This window comes from Dicentrarchus labrax, unplaced genomic scaffold (assembly GCF_905237075.1).
Source record: "Dicentrarchus labrax unplaced genomic scaffold, dlabrax2021, whole genome shotgun sequence".
NCBI classification, from domain to species: Eukaryota; Metazoa; Chordata; class Actinopteri; family Moronidae; genus Dicentrarchus; species Dicentrarchus labrax.
In genome coordinates, this window is record NW_026136706.1 from 20,531,261 (window position 1) to 20,545,193 (window position 13,933).

The 13,933-nt window shown below is 42.2% G+C and overlaps 2 protein-coding genes across 11 annotated transcripts in view; both read right to left on the bottom strand.

Moving 5' to 3' along the window:
- Positions 1-13,933, bottom strand: part of LOC127365190 (LIM domain only protein 7) — a 48,546-nt gene that overhangs the window by 6,143 nt on the left and 28,470 nt on the right. For 6 of the 10 annotated variants that reach the window (XM_051403040.1, XM_051403045.1, XM_051403039.1 and 3 more), the window contains exons 10-23: positions 11,152-11,181; positions 10,232-10,346; positions 9,206-9,345; positions 8,024-8,699; positions 7,237-7,512; positions 6,713-6,827; positions 4,978-5,139; positions 3,812-3,999; positions 3,645-3,708; positions 3,249-3,305; positions 2,925-2,966; positions 2,028-2,053; positions 1,524-1,631; positions 94-180 (exon numbers count right to left, since the gene is read on the bottom strand). In XM_051403040.1, the coding sequence (XP_051259000.1) occupies positions 94-180; positions 1,524-1,631; positions 2,028-2,053; positions 2,925-2,966; positions 3,249-3,305; positions 3,645-3,708; positions 3,812-3,999; positions 4,978-5,139; positions 6,713-6,827; positions 7,237-7,512; positions 8,024-8,699; positions 9,206-9,345; positions 10,232-10,346; positions 11,152-11,181 (2,086 nt within the window). The remainder of the gene's footprint in view (positions 1-93; positions 181-1,523; positions 1,632-2,027; positions 2,054-2,924; positions 2,967-3,248; positions 3,306-3,644; positions 3,709-3,811; positions 4,000-4,977; positions 5,140-6,712; positions 6,828-7,236; positions 7,513-8,023; positions 8,700-9,205; positions 9,346-10,231; positions 10,347-11,151; positions 11,182-13,933) is intronic. The other 4 variants (XM_051403042.1, XM_051403037.1, XM_051403041.1 and 1 more) reach the window with 4 other exon arrangements.
- Positions 11,926-13,836, bottom strand: LOC127365191 (LIM domain only protein 7-like). Its single transcript, XM_051403046.1, has one exon. The coding sequence runs from the start codon at positions 13,513-13,515 to the stop codon at positions 12,601-12,603; it is 915 nt and encodes a 304-aa protein (XP_051259006.1). The 5' UTR covers positions 13,516-13,836; the 3' UTR covers positions 11,926-12,600.

Genomic DNA, 13,933 nt, shown 5'->3' on the forward strand with positions numbered 1-13,933 from the left:
ACTGCATAACTACAGAAATTTCGATCAACAACACTATCCAAGTTCTTTATATGGCTCTCCATAATTTAAACACATTCAAATATTTGTTGTTACCTCTTGTGGGTCTGCTGTCTTGGTAATCTCCTCCTGAGCCTTTAGCCACTCCTCCTGCAGTTTCTCCTGGTCACGCTTGTATTTCTCCTGGATGAAAAACGAGACAGGTCAAAGATCATCCCATTTAGTCACACGCACACACACAAAATCTAAAAACAAACCAAACAATAGAAAAATAAATTCTGTGATGGAAAATTGTATGGCCACAGTGTACAGTGGGAAGGATAAGTAATCAAGAAAATGAGAAAGACTAAATAGAGGAAAATACACCCAAAGACTAAATAAATATCATAGCTGTATTGTTTTCACATAATTCCAAGCTCACCTACATGTTATCTAACCATCCTGAAAATTGATAAACCTAAAGAAGCTCGCCCAGGGCTGGAAGTCTCCCTGGCACATCATAAAATCAGGCCGTGCATCCAACAGGGACAAAGACTGGAGGAGTAACAAGCCTTCCCGGCTACATCAGCGCTGTGCTTGGACACCTTTGATCCCCATCCAGAAATAGACCCACAGAAAAATGTTTTGACAGGATTCTACTACATTTAAGTTGGATCCTCGACAGATGCTTTTACTTTCAGCTGCCAGAGTGCTCTGTAAAGTTTTCTGTTTTGAGCCTATTAGGAGCAGTCTGCGTTGACTGTGAGGTCTTCCTAGTCTGTCATTTCAAGCTCTGTGCCTCGTCTCATTGTCAGATGGTGCACACACAACACATATCCAGAAGGGTATTTTAGATCAAATGGACAGTGAGGTTGCTTTATTTGGTATGTTGAGTTTTATTAATGTACTATACACTCCAGTTTGTTAGGTACACTTATGTAGTTACTGATTTAGAGAGGATTCAACTTCATAGTCATTTCGCTGGGTGTAGTTTTTGGTGCTGCTGAATTATACATAATATGTGTTACACTGAGAGGTGTTTCTTATATTTTGTCCACCATGTGTATATCAATATGTTCAGAGGAATTATTAGAATATTGTGTGTATTCAGTACAAATTAGAACATGGTCCTGGTCATTATCAGAATTAGAAAATCTTTATTTTAAAATGCAAGGAAATGGAAATTTTACTTTGACCTGGATCACACAGATAGATAACATAAAAACAAAAGCATAAACAGATTCTATTCTCAGACTTTTTACATTCTATTCTTAATAGTATTTTTTTTTCTTATCTACCTCCTTGAGTGTCGTTATTTCATTGTTTTGTGATTTATCAGAATTGTTGTAACGTTAAAACTTCTTAGAATAACCCAATACCACAAAATACAGAATCAAGACTTCTCTAAAACAAAAACCGCAAGTACCACTTCGTGAAGGGCTGATTGATTACCTTGCATTAGTTTTAGCCAGAGGTACCAAACAAACAGGCAACTCAGCGTATATTGCAACATAACATCAGTGCTACACGAGCATGCCTTTATGTACCTGTAGGAGGCGCTCCTGCTCCTTCTGCCATTTCTCTTGTCTTCTGCGCTCCTCCTCTGGGTCCCAAGACCAGCGGCTGGAAGATGGAGTGATTGAAGGAACAGGTATCTGCAGACGGAGAAGATAAGACATGCAGCATGCTTGTATGTATGTTGTATGTCATACAGTCCTGTTCATTTGAACTATAGCCTGAAATCACAATTTTGTCTCAGAGGGATGTACAATTTCTACAATTTGTACAACGTAGAACACAATTTCTTGAGTATTTTACAGTTCAAAGATATATCAAAATGACAGCTTCAAAAATAATGTAGTAATTGGGAAACTAAAGGAAGAAGCTTAAGAAGCAGAGTGAACCAGCATCTGACGTAAACTAGAGATTCCTAATAGTGGATCTGGGCTTTGTAATAACTGTGGTTTCTGCTTTCAGAGATGTTGTCATGCTACAAGAGCAAACACAACATAGACAAATAGTGCCTTTTATGCAATGATAATACTACTCACATCTGGCATTGCAGACTCTGATCCTCCTTGAAAAGAAAGAAAATCATCCAGTCAATACTTCTGGCATGCACAGGCAGAGCAATAGAATAGAAGTTAACCTCGAGGCCATATACCGCAGCAACAAAGTTGACAGGCTTATTAAAGTTTCAACATGATTTTTAAGCCAAGCACCAATTCATCATTGAAAATGACATTTAAAACCACAACAGTAATTGATGTTTTCAACAAGCCTCGAGCAACAAAGGTCAAATTTCACCCACTAGGACTTATTGATTCTCTCAATTCATCCCACTTGTTGACCCACTTGTTGACATTTACATTGGATGCCAGGCCTGAATAGGAAAATCAATAAACTGATTGTGAAGACAAGAAGATCAAACAAAACACACACTTTTTAGCGGCATGCATAGGATGCACACAAGTACAGGGCAGCCAGTCTGAAAGGCTATCGTACAGTTCAATAAATGCATGCCAAAAGAGCAACAGGAATGCTTTTAACTTCATGCGCAGCAAAGCAAAAAGTGTAACCATGTGTTAAACCTGGACACCACTCAAAAAAATACCACAAACACAACATTCAAAGATTTGTATTTGCGGTTGGTACGCTGGCATAGTGTCTGACATGCTGTCCAACCTCTGGAGCTGAATATGTTACTGTTATACACAAACTGGTTTTCTATTTTATTTTATTTGGTCTATGGGGTTTCTTCAAAAAGTTGTGAACTTTTGTGATTCTAAGGGTGATAAAACTGAACAAAGTTTGTTTGATTTGTGAAGAGACAATTCCTTAATTTGCCCCAAAATATTACTAGACTCCCTTGGTTTGAAAAGCATGTCAGCATCCCAGGGTGTACCAAGCGAAGGTGAAGAGGTCACTGCACACTCAACCCTGTTTACCACAGAGGTAGACCAGCGCACTGACACTGGACCCTGAGCCACCTGAAGGAGGGAAGGGGCACAGCACAAGGATTAAGCTCTGGCACCAGACAACGGGAAAAAAGCCCCAAAAGGAATTTTAATCCTGACAGCTCACAATCAATTGATAATAGGTTGTTTATCAGTTGAACATGAGGCAGTGACTGATAGAAACATGCAAAAGTTCCTTGGGAATCTAAGGAATTCAGTGAGACAAGAGCACAGAGAACCCAGCCACCAGATTACACAGATGTCATTATCATTATTAAGAGACGGTCAGCGTCTTTTATTTTTAAATTTTTTTACCTTTTTCAAAAAACTCTGACCTCCGTTTTAAGTTTTTCAAAGATATGGGTTCTGACTCTACATGAGAGATGGGAAACAGGATATAGTGAGACACAGAAGAAGAGAGAAACATGTTTCACTAGGGGGATATACTACCTTATATTATTAATATTATAATATTATACATACAGTACATGTTGCTTAACATTTATCATAGTTATATGTTTCAACGTTGTTACATCATTTTGTTAAAAAACAGTAAATATTATCCACAACCATACAGTATTTGCAAAGATGTTCCTCCCAAACATAAGTAAACACAATGACACCCCCTACTTGTGTGCTTTTGTGTTCAGCACAAAAATAGTCATCAGGATCGATTTCATAACCTTTCTTATTGTGCACTCTGCTCTTTACCTTTGTTCCTCATGGTTACCGACTCCTCACGGAAACCTCCATTAACTCCGTTTGAAGCCCCATCCTGCAGGGAGACAAGGCAGGGTGTACGCTCATTAAAGAGTTGCTCGGCTGGGAACAATACAGGAATAAACCTGACTCAAACTGAGTAATTCTGGGTCACTTACGATGGCTGGCTGGGCAGGGGCCTCTGACATGTACGGGGGGCTTTCTCTGGAAGGGCGTGAGGTGAAATCCAGGCTGGAGTTGACAGTGTTTGTGTCAGGGGAACCTAGAAGTATCGGATGATCCGTACTGGTCAGATTGATGGTCTTATGGCTTTTAAATGGCAGGGAAGGTTGATCTCTGTCCCAGTCTGCATGCAGACAATGCAATGGCAAAAAATAGGATGTGTGTTTGCACATGAAGCCACATTTTTCTGTGTCTGTGTGTGTAGTAGTCGTTCTGTATATGTGAAACCCAACATTTGACACAGAATTGTCTATTTGCATAGAAACCACTATAAAGCAGGGGACAAGGTTGCTGTTATGGTGTTATTAAAGAGAGCAGCAGGGGGTGACAGAGAACCCACCTTCCCCAGCCATGCAGCCTATTAAAGCTTTCATAAACCCACACAATGTTTCTATCAGGCTCACAACCACTGGGCTTGACTAAACTATTTCAACAAGTACTGTGTGTTAGTTCAATTAATACTCTTGGTGGTTTATTGTTTTTTTTAAGGTGACACTGACATAGTTGGAACCTGTTATAGTAACACTGTGAAAACAGCGCACTTAGAGGACCATTGACCTGAGCTGGACCTGAGCTGGCATAGTTCTCCACAAGGAAGACACTGCATGGATACAGAGAGGGATACTAGAGGCTGCAAAAGGTAGAAACAACCAGTAGAAATAAAAGGATAAATACAGGAACATGGAAAAAGAGGACAAGCAAAACACACACAGGAACGAAAGAAATAAAAAATGCTGCGGTCAAAACAATAACAGTAGTCCCTCGGTAGATGAGAAAAAAAAGTTTCAGGTCCTTCCCCAGCTGTCACGAGATCATTCATGGATGATTTCACAATAGTTTACGGACCAATTTAAAGTGTCAAAACTGTTTAGCAACACGAGCAGCATAAGCAGTACTGTCAGTCAAGGAATGAAACCTTTAAAGTGGTTCAATTTAATCTCCCGCTCTCACGCTAACAAACAGACACAGACACAGACACACAGACACACAGACACACACAGACACACACAGACACACACAGACACACACACACACACACACACACACACACACACACACACACACACACACACACACACACACACATGTTCAGATGACTCACTGTTCTTGCCATGACGACGTATATCCATGACCAGACTGCCCTCCTGCAGAGCCTCCTCCATGCAGGACTTCCAGTCTGTGTAGCTCATTTCTGCCACCTGCTGCCTGTTCACCGTCAGCACCTCATCTCCGACTTGAAGCTGGCACATCTCGGCCTGGGTGCCTGCACAAGACACAGAGGAACACATGGATAGAAGCAAAGAAAGTATTCAGTTGTACCACTGCAGTGATACGGTTGACTGTCAGTTCATCACTTCTTGAACTTATAAGAGCTGTTATTTTTGCATAAACAGTGGTTGTTTTAGTAATTTCACTGAAATTAAAAATAAATGATCACAAGATGAGAATTTAAATTGTAGACTTCTCACCAGTACAATCCTCGACATATGGCCTTCACAGTTAAATAATTCAACACTGTAGCAGCAACAAAGATCTTCCCATGCTTTCAAGTTTGCTTTTGAGATTCGCTGATGCAAAAGCATCAAGTTGTTACAATAAAACAGCAGTTTTGATGTGAAGAAGTTTTTACTGACACAAAACTTTTTTATGGAAGCAGTTTTGAATTTGTATTATTTAAGACAGGAATGTACACCATTTCTGGTGTTTTTTCTAGTTTTTTCTTATCAATTTAAACTACCCCTTTATACATAATAAAAAAAAGGCACAATTCATTTGTTCATTTGCTGTTTGGCTCAGAACCGTATAGATGATTGAAAAGTATAGAAACTGCTCTTTGCATTCCTTGTTAATGGAAAATACATTTTGAGAATATTGTGCTTTCTTGTAGTACTTGAAGAACATTGAAGTGGCCCCAATACCAGCAGTGGCCCCAAGCCAATTTGAGTTTGAGACCCCTATACTAAACTATGCTGAAAGCTACTAAGAGTCACAAACTGCTTCTGTCTTCATTTCCTATCTTTCTATCTTTCTATTACATATTTACTAATATTTTATGAACTAAGTGGTATTAATGTTTTTACAATTATAACTTTGTTCTGCATGGCTTAAATTTCTACTAACATCCCATTTTTTTCTATACTATTGGTTAACAGTAACAGTACTGCTCTTTTTGTACTGTTGCTCTGTACTGTTTTGCACAGCTGCATATGTTGAAAAGCGGATGTCCTTTTATGTAACACTGGCACATTTACTGTACAGAAATGTTGATTAATGTGCGTGTCCTTAAATAATTAATAACATAACACAAAGGGTGATTGGACAAGGGTGACACAATACATACAATGACTGTAGGGAACGCTTAAATACACTCTAGGTTGAAGCTGGTGTGACAAAGCTAGAGTTCATGTATTGATGTGGGGGGGATGTTATAAGTATTACTGAAACATTATACTGAATTATATGAGATACTGGGAAGGTGGGAAGATCTCAATAGAAAGTGAGGCTCAGGCCCAGCAGATATGACCCAGATAGATGTTGCCCTACATAGGTCTGGCACCGTCACCGTCACCGCAATGGACTCGAAACCCTGCTGACAACTAACCAGCAGTGCCTGGCTGTAAAATGTAACACAGCCTGAGCATTGGTTTCCAATATTACCACTGTGAATACATCAGCCAGATTTAGTGAGAGTGAGATGTGACCACTGGGTTTAACCACTGGGAAGGTTGTTTAAGGTTGCCAGTTTGGCTGTGGCAGCAGACATTATATTGGAAGGTAAATAAAGCTCTACAATTCAAATCCCTTTGTTTGAAGGTATTTCTCTCAACTGTTGTTACCTGGTTGGATGGATGTGACATGAGCTCCAGTTGAGTCCCAGGCTGCCTGGAAGCCAAAGTCTCTGCTGCTGTTGGGCTTCTGGTTCAGGCTGATCCGCATGTCACAGTAGTTCTCCTGGAAACCAAACACCCAACACAGCTGAATAGAGACGAACAACAACTATTCACATACATACAAAACAGTTCTAAGTGCTGGAATGTGGTCCTGACTTTCCATTACTCTGGAGATCAGGTTGTGTGTCTGCCTGCTTTTATTAATCATTTATGGCAGTTGATTAAATGCCAACCTGTAGCTATTCTTTCATTTCTGCACTGCAGCACTCTATTGTTTTTAAGCAGCTTTCACATAAGAAATGAGGTTGAAGCAAAAATTAGATTGAATGACGCATGTGGGTTCACTACTACAAAGCTAAAAATACATTCAGTGACTGTTCATGGTGTCAGTATTAAATAAAATGTGAGTAACACATTTTCATTCAATATACAAGCTGATCTGTTTTGTCAACAGTAGGTAACTTGAGTACCTGGCTGGTTTCTTTGGCTGGAGCAGGGCTAACTGTGGCTTCACTCTTGACCGGAGGAAGGACAGGTGAAACACTCTGAGTAGAGGTGACGCTCTTCGATGGGGTTTCGCCTTTTTCCTCCTCCTCCTCCTCCTTCTCGTCTTCACTACTGTGGGCCGAGCTGGACTGAGAGTGAGCCTCGTCCTCAGAGGTCATGAACTGGTGATAGCGGCTCGGCACGGACAACTTCTTGGAAACATCGACATCACCATTGAGACGCTTTTGAGAGTCGTCCATCTGTCGGGGGAGGAATGCAGATTGTCAAAGAATGCAGAGTTTGAGTCTTACGAATAATATAATGTAAAATGAACAGGGCTGCTGGTTACAAAATCAACTTTAATCTGCAGACCTAAAAATGGAGGAGGGATCAGTTTGCGAATGTGTAGAAAAAGTGAGTATAAAACTGTTTCAAGAGTTCACAATCTTCACTAACTGATCCAATTAAACATAATATATTTTCCTACATTTACTGTAACAGTAATGAATGTGAGGAAGGCTGAAAATAGCAGCCCTGGTAGTTGAGTTAGAATTATAAAAACACTAGCTTCATCCATTATTCACACAGTAATCAGATCGGACCCTTGGGTAACACCAATGTACTCAAAACAAATAACACCGTACCTGACTAATGAGGCAAAAATTCCTCACTGCCAAACAAACACCGTCTCCTCCTGCCCTCTAGATGTCCTCAAGCCCCCTGTGCTGCACTGGTAGTTTATATTTAGTTGTAGAATTATCTAGTACTTACTGTAAAGGCTCGGGGAAGTGAGGTGAGGCGGGACGTCTGGGTCCCGAAGGGCCTTGGCGTGACAACTGAGGTTAGACGTGCGCTATCCGATCTCTGGTAGCTCCTGGGGAGGGAGGCAGAAACCCGAGACACCCCAGGAGGCTTCTGTTCCATTGAGCTGAGTTGTGGTTGTTGTTTGTAGAGAGAACCAGAGGAAGGGGCCTCAGCCTGTCTGCCCGACAATGGGCGCCTTGGCTCGGGCACCTTTTGCATGGAGCTAGAAGAGGAGGCAATGGTTGTGGTCTCCTCTGTCTTGACTGTGCTGGGGTGTTCTGAGACTAGACTCTTTAAAGGAGGTGCAGCTAAAGGAGACTGGGGTCTGTGGAAAGAGCTGCGGCTGGTGGGAGTGATGATGGTCGTGGCGTCGCTGCCTGCAGGACTGACCCTGTCAGCTTCCCGTGAGGTGGGAGGGGAAGCGGCCGTGTCAGTAGCTGGGGAAGCAACGGGGGGTTTGTCCTCTTTCAGAGAAGACTCAGGGGTTTCAGAGGAGTAGTAAGGAGTGTCAACAGTGTAGCTCCTGGGAGGAAGGGTTCGGGTACGTGGGGTAATGACAGGTTGATCAAATACGTCCTCGAAGTCGTCCAGGTAGGAGAGAGATTTGAGACGACCGCCAACACTGTCTGTTCCTTTCTTTTCTCTGTGGGCAAAACAGAGGAGGAGAAGGGGGATGGGATAGAGAGGTAAAGAGGGAAAAAAGTGGACAGTGATGGGTAAAAAAATAAAGACGAGTATGGAAAGCAAGCGATTTAGGCAGATGAAATGGACAAGTGACAGAGGAAAGAAGAGCACAGGTTGAAAAGAGGAGGGTAGAGAGAGGAGGGGGCAGGTGGTAAGCCATGATTAGATTACACTTTCACACTGACTGAAGGCACAATTACAGAGCGTCTCTTCATTCACTCCTGCACAAATAATCCTGCAGTCTCTGTTTAATGTGGCAAAACTTCTCATACACACCATCTGTTGTATTACCTTAGCAAAGGATCCTCCTTCGAGGGTTAAAAAAAAGTGTAACAGAGGAATAAATTCAGTGCGCATTGCTTTTTGGTAAAAACCAGAATCTGGTGAAATTCTCTAGCATTAAACCTAACAATACCATATTGCATAATCCTTCAAAAGTACCTGATCAGGTGTGTTTTCCCTTACCTCTCCTCTTGCATCTCCTTGAAGGTCCTGGACCTTCTGTTGCCGCCGTATGTGATCTGCTCTATCTTCTCTCTTTCCTCTTTCTTCTTCACTATATCAGAGTTGACACTCCTGCGTCGGTTCTTCCATTTGCTCAGGTCCTGCAGCAAAAGTAAGCCCAGATCACCTTATGCACCATTTTGTTACAATTCAGCTCAGATCTAAAACAGACTAGTTGTGTTGAATGGCAAACTGTACAGCTGAAGGGAGTGAAGTTGAGAAGGAGAGAAAAAGACACAAAAAAAGAAAGGGCTACGTTTGAAGGTGTTCTATTTGTGTGCTTTAGGCTCCTCCCGGCTCACCTCCCCTGTGTACTGGGGACTGTGTGACCTAAATGCTGCTTTAAGACTCCATTATTTTGCCATGACACCAATCAGACAGCTGACAGACAGACCACTGTGACAGCCAGTCATATACATGTGGATAACTTTTTATTACTCTTATTATATTCTTACATTTTTTGCCTAACAATGAGGACGTAATGGATCGCTGGTGTTTAAAATTGGAGCACCACTGCCCTTCGAAAATGATTTTCCAGGAATAACTTGCACCCCAAAGTCAATTTTATCTGGATAAAGCCTACTTATTTTCATTCTAGGGTCTCTGTCTTACATCATCTTTCTCTATTACATCATAACACCATTTCACATTAATTATATTATTAGTATTAACAGTATGTGGTGTTTCCTGTCATAAACACTGTGATTTGGAAATGAGGACAGTCCATAGCCAGAGGGCAGTGCTGCACCAATCAGTGTCTTCCTCTGTCTCTGGCTTCTATCTAAACAGCTCTCTTTCCACCCTGCGGCCACAGACTGCACCACAACACCTGCTCTCCTGATTGCCGCACAAATCCCCTAGATCATGTGCTCACCTCTCATGTCTGTGTTGGGAACCAAACTTCCTTCTGCCAGAGTCAGCTTGTCTTGATTCGCATAACAAGACTTGTGAGCGTTAGTGTGCTATACGTATACCAGTTGTACTCACGTCCTGCCACTTATCATCGCTGTCCTTTATCTGCTCACGATGCTTCTGCAGCTCTTCGTAGCGAACCTGCCGGATGATGGCGGGGTCAACTTGGATGTCGCTTGTTGATTTACTCCTGTGGAAAGAAAGAAAAAAAAGGTTGTTTTCTTTTTAAAAGTCACAGGGAATTAGCAGGAGGGGAGGGGATGTTTGGTTTACATATCCCGGCAGAAGCTTTACACAGACAAAAAAAGTTTAAATATGTATTCCACTCGTATGTATGCATGCACCATCTCTTACCACAGTGTGATATAAGGAGTATAAAAAAAAAACAATCTAAAATTCAAACCTCAAAATTGCACCTTCCAATATTTGTTGCTGATGCTGAAAATAAATGCCATTAGACCTCTGACCTGTAACCAAGTGTTAGTTTGCAAACACAGCACACAGGTCAACCACAGAGACCGCTGTGGAGTGATGTAAGCTCAGGAGGTTAGTAACATGTATCACAGCCCTTCCCATCATGCAAAAGAGCAAATTCACTCAAAGCTCGCAGCCTTTAGAAAAAATGCACTCTTTGTTTTCACTTACCTGGTAAGAGTTACACACCTGTCATATTGCTATCAGGGTGATAAGGCAAGTGCTCAGTCATAACTCTCACTGGGACAAGCTTCAGTTCAGGTAGATGACCCAGCGTATTGCTATTGTATGCATCTTTTCACTTTGTTGCTTTGTCAATAGAGCTTTGAGCAACAACACCCCCCTCCCTCCCAGCACCCTGAACTTGGCCCTGTGCCATACAATACTCTGTGTTGTGTGTCAGCATTTAGCAGCTAGAGGGTGAGAACAGCAGCACAAAAGCAGGGGGCAGCGAGGTGCAACTGTAAGAGGCCATAGCAAATGCAAACGTGCCACATTCCTGGGAGCCCGTATCAACTCACCCGTCGATACTCTGTCGCATTTGGCGCTGTCTAGGAAACCAGAAAGAACCACAGACAACAAAGTCACATTTTTGCAGAAGGGTCTCTGTCTGAGAGGGGTCTGATCCCCTGGTGATGGGTTCAGATGTACGTAATCCCAGCTAAAACATGACTCACTGACTGGTTTTTATTTTATACAGTGAAGAGATTAGAGTTTAATGTGCATATAAAATAGGCTTACAGCACATTATCACTTTTCCTTTCCCTGACATTTGGCTGGTGAGATGTGTAGACATGCGTCTTACTCTAAACAATGCTGCCTTTCTGGAGACTCTAGCATGATGTCACTGGAAACATGGCTTTACATATGGATGTGAAGTAAATCCAGATGGCCTTGACTCAGGTTAAATGGTTGCTTTGTGGGTGATTGTGTGCATCTGTTCATGTGCAAACACTGCAGTAGAGATTTGTGTTCAGGTTACTATGGAGTCCATAAGTCACGTCTTCTTTCAGAGCTGTGGGGAATTTCTTTGGGCTTTCATGTCGTCTCAACAGACAAAACTACATTTAATGTCCCTGCTTGGTGCTGTCAATGTGTTCAGGACGTTATGTTTGGATATTACTCAGGCTTGAACCTTTCCACACTTTCATGTTGCTGCACTTTGAGCTTTACATGTCAGTGCGAAGTTCCCTCTGCTGAGGAAAACAACCCTGTACTCTGTTAAGATCCATGTCACTGTAGGTGTTAGGTGAGGTCAACAAACGGCCAGTTGAATGCATTCCATCACAACATCATGAAGTCTCTTATTTTCTTTATTGAGTTTAAATATTTTTTCCATTCACAGGCAAACTCGGTCTGATAGGGAAACAAAACCAAAGATAAAATGCAGAGTTTTGGGTCTGTTTAACAGTGCTCATGGTGTACCAACTATTTCAGTTAATGATGTTGGAGATTTGTTCAAAAAATAAAAATAAAATCACACTTCAAAAACACAGCAGCAGTAGATTCAATTTACAGTCTGGCCATCCAATCAGCATTTACATACCATGTGTTTCTAAAGGTCAAATTAACCATATTGCCATCATGCAGAAGACCATAATCAATAGTCATATGATAGCGCTTTCATAGAGCCTTTCATTAAAAAAATTTCTCACTGGAAAAGGTAATAACAAACATTTAAAACAAGAAAAAGGTCTGTTGTTGCTTTCTCTCACTCAATACTCATGACTGACCCAGTGAATGCTGAAGGCTCCTATAAGTTTTCATAAAGAAGAACTTAATTGGATAGAACACCCATCTACAAGTTGCATCAACAAGCAGTCAAAACCACTTCACCATCAGACAGAAAATATTTCAAGACTGAAATGGCACTTATGAGTTTTCCCAGAAACAGTAAAAACACAACAAGATTGAAGAAAAAGGCTACAAAGTTAGGAGAAAAAAACAGGCACTGTTAAAGAAATCTGCTCTCACGACTTCAGAGCAGCCAGCCTCTCCACCATAAGCCTCTTTTTATATTTTAGCCGACTGGCTTCCCTGATAGCCTGCCATTTCTGCAGGTCACCTTCACTACAGGAAGACGGTACTGAGGGCCTCAGTTGATTGGCTAATGGGCCGCTCGGTGAGCTCGGGCTCTTCTCAGAACAAACTCCAAGTTTCCGGACGAGCATGTCATCTGTTTTAGGACGCATGTCCTTCTCAACCTGATTCTGTTTATTTGCTGCTGCCTCCTGAGTCAGAGGACATGGGGGGCACAGGAGTCTGGCCTTGAGATCAGGAGGCAGAGCCCACGGCTCTGGGATTGGCATTGGGGCGTAGTTGTCAGGAGCCCCTGAGAGTGGCCGTTGTTGCTGAGCCTGCTGGGTTTTCTCCTTACGATAAACCACATCGTCCTGCTCGATATCAGGGAAATCCTCATCCTGTGTGCCTCCATGGACGTGTCGCTGGGTGATGATGTTGAGCTGCGGCTCAGACGTGTAGAGACGACGGTGGGGGGACAGCTGAGTTTTCATCATGGCCAAGTCTGTGTTGGACTGGAAGGCCAGGGTTCGCCTGGCAAACATGTCATCATTCTCCAAGTCAGGGAAAATGCTCTCATAATCAAAGGGATCCGGGGGCTCCCGGGGGTCTTGGCGCCCCAGGAGGGGCCACCTCTCACATTTGACCAGTTTGGGACCTGAGGCGGGGTCCACTGGCGCGAACACCAGAGGGGGGGTCTCTAACAGAGGGGGCTGTATCTTGGGGAGCTGTGGGGGAGTGTGTGCTTGGATATGAGGACTGCAGGGTGGGCAAAAGGAGAGAAAAGGACAGAGAGGTGATGAGTGCATGCATGTGAACTGGATCAAAGAGCAAGAAAAGGAGGAAGAGATATATGAAGCAGTCATAGTGGTGATAGTTGATTCAAACAGATGTTGATCAAATCAGGATTTTACGATCACTCTGTCATGTAATAAAACTATGATGCTAGTTCCTGTAAATAAAGTATAGTCACTAGAATATGCTGTAATAAAAATAAGATAATGCTGACACACAGCCTATATTCTACTAAGGTCAGTGCAGGGAAACTGCTTTATAAAGACTGTTAGGGCAACCTTCAGTAGCTTGACACTATATTCTATCATTAGTATATTAGAAAGCAGCTCATTAGAAACTCAGCTCCAACCGGAGCCAATTATATTTCTCCTATAAAATCCGGATGTTCTAAAACATTCCTTCATTGTCACAATCATGCAGCTGTATCGACCTTTTCCCCACAACAAGGGTGGTGTGAGCCGAGGCATCATGTGTGTGGGAGTGAGAGGG